Source organism: Solanum lycopersicum, chromosome 9 (genome assembly GCF_036512215.1).
Source record: "Solanum lycopersicum chromosome 9, SLM_r2.1".
Classification (NCBI taxonomy): Eukaryota; Viridiplantae; Streptophyta; class Magnoliopsida; order Solanales; family Solanaceae; genus Solanum; species Solanum lycopersicum.
The window spans coordinates 7,990,028-8,001,591 of NC_090808.1; the positions used below are offsets into that span (position 1 = coordinate 7,990,028).

The following is an 11,564-nucleotide window of genomic DNA, read 5'->3' on the forward strand; positions in this document are numbered from 1 at the left end:
GAATTTGAAATAACTAGATTTTTTTATATTTAACTAGGAGACTATTTTAAGATACTAATTTATTAAAAAGTTATCGAAAACAATAATTTTTAAGCCAAGGAGCGTTATGAATGCGCCCTTAGAGTTCTGGAACCCTGAAATAGCAACCTTGCATGTCGCTATAGCAGATGACACCTTGCACTAATCTAGAAAATGCACCAACACAAATATCTGATAATTCTGGCAGCCAATCTTAAGCAGACATAAAGAAAACACCTATACTAGTTTTTAACTTCAATAATATTCACACCTTACAGAACCCTATCTAATTCAATTTTGAGGTCTTTTATGTTTTAAAAAAAGAACACTAATACTTGTCCCTTTTATATAATTTACCCACTACGATGAGAATGTTATAAATGAGAGATGCATTTCTCTAACTAATAAATAATAGTTTAGATATTAGGTTTATTTTTGACACTTATATCTATTTTTTATGTCATTTTGAAAAAATATATGGAGAAAATAATTGTTTTCGTCCCTCTGTTATTATCTTTTGTTGATTTTGGTCCCTATAATATCTCACTAATCATACTTAACCTTTAATTAATTAAAGCAAATGATTTCAGTCATTTTACTAACAGTGAATGGTAGTTTAATAGATCACTTATTGTTGTCAAGGAAAATTTCGGTATTACAACAAAAAACACTTCTGCGCAGAGAACAAAACCCAAAACTAAAACGTGTTTATAACTTCTCCCATAACATCATTTCTTATACACAACCATATCTCAGCCCTGCTGCCTTCTTCAATTTGAATGTGGATCCAATCCTTTCATACACTACTTTGTGTTTTCGTTTATTGATGAACAATTTTTCTCTTTAGTTGCCTCCCCATTTATACGAGAATATAATCCAGACACTTCTGCAACACAGAAAATAACTCAGTACACTTATTGAAGAGAAACAATATCATTTTATTTCACAATGAAACTCAGAAGCAAGAATGGGCTACAATTCACGTGGCATGTAAGTACTCAATTAATTTATTTATAGCCTGAATCTTTGATTGTATGGAGATCTGGGGAAAAACGTTGAGTTACAGAACGCAACTAATATTTCACATAAAGAATGAATATCAATTTTTTTACAAAAGTTATTATAATTCTTATATGTGTAGTGCATATTCTAAATTTATATGACATATTAGATTTTGTGTTTGTTCCACGTATTAGAATGCCATAAACATATTTGAAAATTGAGAATTGCACATAATTAAATGTGAAGTACTCATAAACTATGATACATATACGTCAACCTTTTAAGAACTGTAGTTTGCTTAATTCAAATTAAAAATTAATTTAGATTTTCATTATTGGTTACATATTTATGTGTTGGATTTGTATCATTTACATTTCCTAGTGGAGATGTTTATTTTTAAAAGACTAATAGATTCTACTTTTTCTTTTGCATGACAGATGAAGGTGAAGATTCACATATGTACACCATTAAATTACACTATAAAAGTTGGTGGGTGTTTGAGCTAGAGATGAACTATATTAATGGACATATAGCTTCTTATGACTATTGCAATGGAAATGAAAATTCCATTATTCAGACGAGGCAGTGTATGATTATTTTTTTTTAAAGTCAATGATAAAAGGTGAAATTTTGATTCAAGTTTGAGCCTTATTTTGAGACGAGTATAAGACTTTTAACAACTGACTTAGATATATATAACTTTGTCTATGAAATACCTGACAATAGAGAAGTTAAAAATATTTGTTGAGCACACGGAAGTTGAAAGTTGCTAGGGCAACTACAAAACCTGAATCCTTCATATGAAAGATATAAAAGATAGATCCAAAAGCTCCATCATGGTTTATTAAGAAGCAATCATGTCACTAGTCAAGAGTTTTTTTCTCTTCTTTTTCAAAATGTGATGTGTTATTAAACAATTTGTATGAGTCATTCAATAATGTACTTCTACAAGTAAAAGACAAATATATTTGGACAATGACTTAATCTATTAGGATCTATATGCTGTCCAAACTTCAAAAGAACAAAGATAAAATGATGAAGTACTACCAGAGAATCTATCACAAAATCATGTTGAAGCTAGAAACTAAAACGGCTGAATGTATTGCCACTAAATCTGATCAATTCCACTATTAGATTGAGGACATCTATCTTAGCCTATTCTCTGTTGATCTTAAAAACAAGACATGTTCTTGTAGGAGATGGGACTTAACAAGAATACCTTCTAATCATCCTATTGCAGTTATATGGGTTAAGAATGATGAGCCTGAAATATATGTCATGAATGTTATACAACTGATCGGTACACGAAGAGTTACAATGCATCCATCCTGTCAGGTTCGAACCCCCATTGCCACCAATATACAAAGCACAACTGCGGAGACCAAGAAAACTAAGGAAGAGGGATTGACGAGACAATTAAAAAAGAATCAAATTCTGGAAAGCTCACTTTGTTAAAATCATCAAGAAAAGGCAGAAAAAAGAAGTGTGGATCATGTGGAACATAAGGGAAAAATAGTAGAAACTGTCCTATTCTTATGTAGAAAATCCACTCTAAAGTTCAGCAACAACATAGTTATCAACAAGTCAGAAAGGAAGGACCTTCTACACCTAATAATGTAACAAAAGTAAGTTGTCAAGTAAATTGGTTCTTTTCAATTATTGTTGTCTACTTAATAATGCAAAAGAAGTAGTCAAACAAATTCAGGATAATGATACAATTTTTTATTGTACGATTCAAGCACCACAACATCAATGCAGTCCAATTATTTTATCGCTAAACAAACTGTAATTACCTTTCTTGTTATCTACTAAAGTTGCTTGTATTCGACTTACTATCTACTAATTTTTGCTTGTATCCGACTTACTATCTGACTCATTTTCTTATATATATATTGTAGGTCAATCAACTCAACCAACCAAGGGTACCAAAAGAGTAATTGAGAAGTTCTGCTTTCATTTTACAAGAAATTGGTGAGCATTCCAGAGAAGTTACAAGACTACTCTTCACCGAGAGAATGGGAACACAATATGTACCAATTTTAAAATTACAAGAAGTACTTTCTTAAAGTAGCAAGAGGGTGGAAAGTGATCCATGGTCCATGAAAAAAATGTTCCTTAAATAAAGTACATACACAAGTTCAGATCCAGTTCTTTCGTTATGACTTTGAAGTTATTCATGTTCATGGATGATTTTGTTTTCTTTTTTGAAATTTTATGCAACTTAAATAATTACTTTTCCATGGTCAGTTTTCATAATTGTTCTTCAGTATGACGTGAGAAAGTATTTTTATTGAGTTTCACAAGGATAAAATCTATGAAAGACGAGAGAATCAATTATTGAACATGAGAATTCGAAGTTACTAATTTAAAATTCATGCATCAGCTTTTAAGTTCACCAAAAATTAGTTTATATAGTTGCTTTAGTCTATCAATTTAAACACATATATTGTATTAAGGATAGCGTATCTTGTAAAATAGTGAAAGGTGCAGAAAGACTAAAAATGTTAAGTCTAATTAGCTAATTCCTTTATACATGTCTCTATTTATCATTCAGAAATTTGAACCAAATCCTCCTTCACCGAGTTTGTTTTCTACTTTGAGTTATTTGTTGTTGAGGCAATTTCCTCAAATTCAATTAGCGAAAGTTCAATTGGATCTTCTTTCTTTAATGACAAACCATAAATTCTATTATCAAATATTTGGCAATAACGAACAAGCTTCTTAACTTAAATATAGTCAGTACACACAGTTTTCAAATTCTAAATTCTTTCTACAAAGATTATTTCTGTTAGAAAATAAAAAGTTTAAGCTAAAACAGAATGGCGTACCTTTAAGGAGATTGAGGTTCAAATATAAAGTATGCTATCATTCACTATGGTTGTGATCAACTAGTGCTTCCAACCAGCATTTACATCTTAGTTTCAGGGCAAAACAACAAAATTTAGACCATTTCAGGGCATAACAACATAGACAACAAGGACCCATATAGACAATTCCAACTTTCTTGCGAGTGACACATGATTTTTTTCATCAGTCATCCCATGTGTTATATGGTTCGTTTGATTTTTATGAAAAAGCTAACAACTATAGTTGGCAAACTGAAGTGCATTTTACTATTTGCAAAGTTGTTGTACGATTGAAATTCATGACTTCTTATATTTATAAGAGCCCGAGCAACTAAGGTTGCCAATTGTTTTCTCCTTGTTCGAAAAGTGAAGCAGAAATGATTAAGAGTGTATTTATCTTTATACAAATATTCCGGTTTTAGATCTTAGTTGCCAAAGAAAGTTATCCAAATGATCGAAGCTGTCCTAAGGAGATACCTTCGGATTGGGAAGGCAGAAATGTCAAGAAAGTGAAGCTACATGCTAAATCAATATATAAACAGAGCATTAGTATCGAAAGCTACCAGCTGAGGTACTGAAGGAAAGATCTTTTTGGAGATCCCTAGGTAAGTTGAGTCTGCTGGAGTTCCTGTAAAATGAAACTAGAATGTTTGTGCAAGTTATAAAGAGAAAAAGGCACAATTATCATTATAATTGAAGTCTGATAATAGGTTGGACTCTAATGGAATTGTAAAACTCTGAATCAAATTAACTGGTGTTCGAATTCGAAGATATCATTTGCTTTTGTTTTCTTTACAAGATTTTAGTTCAATATTTGAACTTTTGTTGTCATTTTATCATTTCCAGTAGTAGGATAGTGTAAGATAATCAGTCCAGTCACAGTAGCTAGTTTGTGGGAATATGAATATATTAAACTTACAAGCACAAAATACAACAATTTCTTGTTTAGTTATGCGTGGTAATAGACTTTGAGAGACACTAGAGGCAATTGTTATTTTCCCGCTTAATAAGACGCTCTTCTGGCTTATGGAGGGTTAGTGATATCATTTTTATATAGCCAAACACATTTTATTGAATGACTTGAACTGAGAAGTGTGTTTTCTCTAAGACTTAAGTTTATCCCTAAATTTGTGCATGTAGCTTTCTCCGTCCCCTTCGTCAGGCAGTGCTTGTGTGGAGGGTGGTCCACCTGAAATCGGACTTGAAACTCTCTTACCAACAAGCCGAGAGTTGATGGTTGTTGGTCTTGACGTAAGCATAAAAAATCAAACAACCAAATCAATTTTACCTACCTTTAACTTAAGCTACCATGTACAGATTATTTGTAAGCAAAAGCTTTATATATCAAATCAGATAAAACATTAATCATAAATCTTAATCTTAAATTCAGATAAAAACAACCAAACTCAAGAAACAAAAAATCTGGACCGAAGCTTGCAAGAATAAAGATCAAAGAGGGATGGAAAAGTACCTTTAGCTCAAAGCGAAAAATAGTGAAGAAAACCCAAAAATTGATAAAAATCTTAGCAAAGTTCCTTCCTATAGGAGTTCTGCCTTGAATTTTTTCCTAAAATTTCATCAACAATTTGTTGAGTTCATCCCCTCTAAAGCTAAGAAAGAAACGAGAGAGAGATGTCACGGACTTAGAGTATTTGCTAAGACTCCGTGCGGCACTTGACAACTTACTCACGAATCTTTCACGATCTTGTAAACTCAAGTAAGCCCTTTATACTAAGATCGCTAAGAGAATGAAAGTAAGACTTAGAGAATTTTTGAAGAAGGCTTTTGTATTATGCTTGGAGAATGCTTACAACTTTCTTAGTTGATTTACAAATGAGAGCCCTTTTTTTTATACTACTTCATAGGGCCTAAAATGTAAATAAAAATTACTTACAAGTCGCTAAGTTATTTACACTTTGATCCCTATTCTAGAAAAGTCTACACTTTCTAGGATCTTCCGAAGACTTTCTTGAAAAGTCTAAGTTATTCTAGAGAATTCCTTTCTTGACTTTCTTGAGAATTTTAAGGAATTCTCTAGCCTTCTTGATTAATCTAGAAGGTTCTAGAGTTCTCTGCAAACCTCTCCACAACTCTAGACCCTTTCATCTCTATTCGGATGTAAAATTTAACTATGATGCGGTGGGACGTAACACTCTCCCCACCTATTGATGCGACGACCGCGTCGCATCATCACTTCATCGGCGATCGAGTTTTGTCTTTTCGTACACGCAACCAATAGTCCAATTATTCGATCAATGACCTCGCACAACTCCTTCAATTGCTTTGTTATCTCTTCTATCTCGGCCTCACGATCTACCTCCTTCCTAGGAGGCAAGCGCCTCGACGGCTTCCTTGGCATCACAATATTATTATCCTTCTTTGGGCGTGGTGGCGAGGCCCTTTTGGAACCATTGTCTTCTTTTAAACTTGCAATAGTGGTTGCGAATGTCATCCCCTTTTTCTTATTGCTTCTTTTGAGTTGTATGGCTGTTAGTCACACTTGTTCTACCGTCTTTGATGCCTTACCCAGGGGAACCATGCATGTTTCTCCTTGATCTATGACCAGAAGTCATTGGAGGTAAGGATTGATAACCGCGTGACACTGCTAGAAGTAATCCTGCCCAAGAATTATATCAAAATATCTAAAGGAGCAACAATGAAGTTGGTTTTACCTTGCCACTCCCCTAGCGTGATGCTTACTCCATGTGCGACGTCACTCACGGGAGTCGGTGGTGCATTGATAGTCCTAAGTTGGGCGTTACTTGAATTGTAACACAGCCACAACCTTGTCACTGCTATCTTGGTCATAATATTGACTTCTGCACCTGTGTTGACCATAGCACGAGCGGGTCTTCCATTGATCGTGATGTCGACATACTGCGCGCCGCATACTCTCGACTTCTCTGGTTGTTTGGTGATAGCTCCGCATAATCCTATCAAGCCCAACTGCTTCGTCTCCGCACCTTGTTCTTTCTCATATGCTTCCTTCTCTTTCCGCTCTCAGAAGGTAGCACCAAGGCTCTTCAACTCAGGGCACCTTGCATAGCCATGAGGCCCACCACATATGTATCAACCACCTCTTTTGGCGACCTCTGTCTTTCTCTATGTGTTGCCATGACATCTAGACTTCTTGCCATCGGACTTATAGGTATCATGCTTCTTAGGATGTGGCCGCTACTCCTCGCCTTTGCCATGATCTCTTTTACCGTTGTCATGACTACCTCTCATCTCATCTCCTTTGGCTATGTCAGGCTTCTCGTGCCTGAAGTCGGTCAAAGCTTCGGCCTGCGTGATGGCTTCATCAATAGTCCCGATCTATCGGCGTTCCAACTCCGTCCTCGCCCAATTTTGCAGCCCATTCATGAAGTGGAAAAACATATCTTCATCCACGAGGTTAGGAATCTGAAGCGTAAGGGTGGTGAATGCGTGTATGCTGCCCGTATGCTTCAGTTCCATAAACTGTCGCGTTGCCTCATAGATAACGTTGTTAGGGAAGAAGGTTTTCTTGAACTCCTCGCGGAATCACTCCCAAGTGTTGATGGTGCAACGCCCCTTCCCTATTTCTGATTCTTTACGCCTCCATCATAGCATGAGCATCTCCGAAAGATACAACACAGTTGTGTTGTTCTTATTTTCGTCGTTTGTTACCCGATTACATTTGAAGTAATTTTCGAAGTACCATAAGAAATTCTCCACCTCTTGTGCGTTATGGACGCCTTTGAACACATGTGGCTTAGGAGCCTCGACCTTGGCCTCCCTATCTCGGTCGAACGACGACGATCCTCCAACTTCCACGCCTTCCTTTAGTGTTTTCACTTCGACCTTCAGCGTCTCGATCGTGATAAGCGCGTCTATAAGCCGACACTCCAAGGAAGTGATAACCTCCTTCATCTCAAACTCCTTACGGATACTCTCGGTCTCCTCAAGGGTGAAGTCCTTCAAGGGTCTTGAACTTGTCGTTGGCCACATTCATGCGCCGACTTAATATCTCCACGGCCTGCCTTTCCACTTCCACCCTTGCGACCCATTCTTCTCTAGCGGTGACGTCTATGGCGTCTTCACCCATTTCTTCGTCACTTACTTTGATAGTCGATGGTGGATGAGATGTTAACGCCTCGCTAGGTGTGGTATCAGGCAGCACCTCCTCATTACACTTTTGATGTTTCTCCCCCTTTTGGTTCTTCTTTCCACCATCCATACGGACGTTGGTGGTGCCAGCGCTGTTAACGTCTCCTTTGGTAGCCATTCCCTTAGTATCAAACCTCGCTCTGATACCACGTTGTTACAGACTTAGAGTATTTTCTAAGACTCCGTGCGGCACTTGACAACTCACTCACGAATTTTTCACGATCTTGTAAGCTCAATTAAACCCTTTTATACTAAGATCGCTAAGAGAATGAAAGGAAGACTTGGAGAAATTCGGAAGAAGGCTTTTGTATTATGCTTGGAGAATGCTTACAACTTTCTTGGTTGATTTACAAATGAGAACCCTTCTATTTATACTACTTCCTAGGGGCTAAAGTGTAAATAAAAATTACTTATAATTCCCTAAGTTATTTACAGTTTGATCCCTATTCTAGAAAAGTCTACACTTTCTAGGACCTTCCAAAGATTTTCTTGAAAACTCTAAGTTATTCTAGAGAATTCTAAGGAATTCTCTAGCCTTCTTGATTAATCTAGAAGGTTCTACAGTTCTCCGCAAACCTCTCCACAACTCTAGACCCTTCCGTTTCTATCCGAATGCAAAATTTAACTATGATGTGGCGGAACTGACATAGAGATATCATTTTGAGAAAGAGGTTTTACTTTGAAGCTTCACTTTCCCAAGTGAATGACATTAATTTGGGAAGTGCCATTCAATGTGAAATGAGTTAATTGACGTGAATTCTAACAAAAAATATTATTATTTATATATATGATTATTGTAATATCAAAATTACCCTTGACAACAATAAGTGATCTATTTAAATTAACATTCACTTTTTGTAGAAGAATCAAAATTTCTTACTTTAATTAATTACAGGTCAAGTATGATTAGTGAGATATCATAGGGACAAAAACCAACCTAATACCTACTCCACAATTTTGTTTCGATTATCACTATTGTTCCGGGAAGAATTATAACAAGTATAAAATATTATGCTGTGAAATAGTTCTAATATTTTGAACTATTAAAAAAAATAGTTATTATACGAGCTGTCTAAAATAAACTAAAATTATTTTATTCGGTTCATATCTTATCCTATCTTTTTTTTAATCAACGAAAAAGCTTAAATATGCTATTAAACTTGGTGAAATTTTTTATTTGTGTCATTGTTAAAATTTTATCTCATCTATATCATTTTTGTTTGAAAAATTATTTATCCATATCATTAGTGTTAACTGAAATAGAATAAGATGAGTCAAACTTTACACGTTGACATAAATGAATCTTTTCACAAAATTTGATGACATATTTTTTATTATTTTTAAAAGATAATTAAATTAATGATATAGTCGAATCATAATTGACACCTATAAAAATGACTTTGCAAAATTAATTTTATTTTTCAATTAATAAAAGACACATATGAAGGTTTTTTTTTTCTTAAAAAAAAAGTAAAAATAAATGATCGGATTTTTTTCCTTACAAATATTGACAAAAAGCTAAATTTCTCCTTACAAAAAGAAGATGCAATTATTCCTTCTTTAAAAAAGATCTCTGGAATATGGTAGAAACTTCTTACTGTTCATATCTAAAATTAAGTGAAGAATATCCTAGATTACACTCGAATTGTTTTATTTTCTCAGATTCATCACCTATAAATATCACACATACTTTCTTTAGTTCATCATCATCAAGTCATCAAGCAAATCAAACACTAGAATCAAATCAAAAATTATACAGATCCTCTGTTTTCTTCAAACAACAAATGTCTCTTATTCCAAGCTTCTTTGGTGGTCGGAGGAGCAATATCTTCGACCCATTTTCCCTTGACTTATGGGATCCATTCCCAATTTCAACCAACACTCCATACTCTGCCCCTGAAATCTCTGATTTCGCAAATGCAAAAATTGATTGGAAAGAGACTCCAGAATCTCACGTCTTCAAAGTGGATGTTCCGGGGATCAAGAAAGAGGAAGTGAAAGTCGAAGTGGAAGAAGGAAGGATTTTACAGATTAGCGGTGAGAGAAACAGAGAGAAAGAGGAGAAGAACGATCAGTGGCACCGTATGGAGAGAAGCAGCGGTAAGTTTATAAGGAGATTCAGGTTGCCGGAGAATGCAAAAACAGGGGAAATAAAGGCAGCGATGGAGAATGGAGTGCTGACAGTGACTGTTCCAAAAGAAGAAGAGAAGAAGAAACCTGAGGTGAAGGCCATTGACATTTCTGGTTAGGTACAAGTACAGTGCAGATCAAAAGTGCTTTTCTCAATAATGTTTGTTTTCCTAAGTATTTTGGTTTGTTGGGAAATTAATCTGAATTATGTGCATCTGTAATGTCTAAGTTGTAAACAAAAAAATGTTCTGAGAATTTAAACTTTTAATGAACAATCTCCTTTCTCTTTATCATCCTCTTGAAAATTTCTCTTTTAAGCAATGGGCTCCATATTTATCTATATTACTATACTAGTAAAAGATAGCACTGACTAATAATATATGTGAAATATTTAAAATATTTTTTGATATAAAAATTAGTTGGCCCAAACTTTTCTCTAAAATTCAAAAAGAAATCTGTGCTATATTGAAGTCGCGTTAATGAGCATGACTTAAATTTTTTCCATCTTAATTTTTTTCCTTTGAATCTATATATTGACAATGAAATCCATTTAATTTAATTATGCATTAAAATAATTTGAGGAGTTTATTTATCAATATTATTAGGGGTTTATTTTATTAAATTATCACTTAATTAATGTTATTATAAAGTATTGAAGTAAGTAAAATAGTTAATTGTAGAGGGGTTCGGTAAACATAATGAAATAAGTTAAAATTTAATAATAAATTTTATTATGGAATTAAAATGATCCATTAGTAAGTTTATTAGAAGATATTAAAGTAAGTAAAATGAAGCGGGGTCATTTGATAATAATAATAATAATAATGATAATAATAATGATAATAATTTTATATTTTAGTAAGTAACTAGAAAGCTTTATTAGAAATTATTAAATTAAAGTAAAATAATAAATTGCAGAGGGGGTGGAAAAACATAATAAAATAAGTAAAAATTTTAAAAAAATTTCTATTAAGAAATAAAAATAAGTCATTAGTAAGTTTTATTAGGAAATATTGAAGTAAGTAATTATTTTTTATAATAATAGCAATTTTCTATAAATATTTGCAACAGAAAGGATAGAAATTGATATTATTATTAGTTAAAATTATTGGAATAGCCTCCCGTCAACAAGTAAGTACATTGATAGAGAATCAAATGTTAGAGCTAAAAATGATTCTACAATTGCGAAAAAATTGTATAAAACCAAAGGAAATAATTATTTAATTTTTTTAATAAAAATAAAATAACTAAAATATAAATAAGTAATATATAAATAATCAAATTTTGATTATTAATGTTTACATAAAATTAAAGTTGGAAGGAATTAAAAAGAAAAATTAAAGAAAAGGTTGTCACCGAGGTTCAAAACTGGTACCTTGAACATGAGAAGTTATAACCTCTAGCCAATAGACCAAGATACACTTTTGAGGGAAGCACACA

At 33.7% G+C, this 11,564-nt stretch overlaps 1 protein-coding gene and 1 long non-coding RNA gene across 2 annotated transcripts; one reads left to right on the top strand and one right to left on the bottom strand.

The window, feature by feature from the left end:
* Window positions 1–611: 611 nt before the first annotated feature.
* LOC104649039 (uncharacterized) lies at window positions 612–5,686 on the bottom strand. The gene is made up of 5 exons (XR_011211599.1): window positions 5,338–5,686; window positions 4,430–4,507; window positions 3,849–3,934; window positions 2,240–2,392; window positions 612–904 (listed from the first exon to the last, which is right to left on the bottom strand). It is a non-coding gene; the product is annotated as an uncharacterized lncRNA (long non-coding RNA).
* A 3,843-nt stretch (window positions 5,687–9,529) lies between these two features.
* On the top strand, window positions 9,530–10,414 carry LOC101268020 (17.3 kDa class I heat shock protein-like). The gene has a single exon (XM_004246257.5). The coding sequence runs from the start codon at window positions 9,575–9,577 to the stop codon at window positions 10,241–10,243; it is 669 nt and encodes a 222-aa protein (XP_004246305.1). The 5' UTR covers window positions 9,530–9,574; the 3' UTR covers window positions 10,244–10,414.
* The last annotated feature ends 1,150 nt before the right edge of the window (window positions 10,415–11,564 follow it).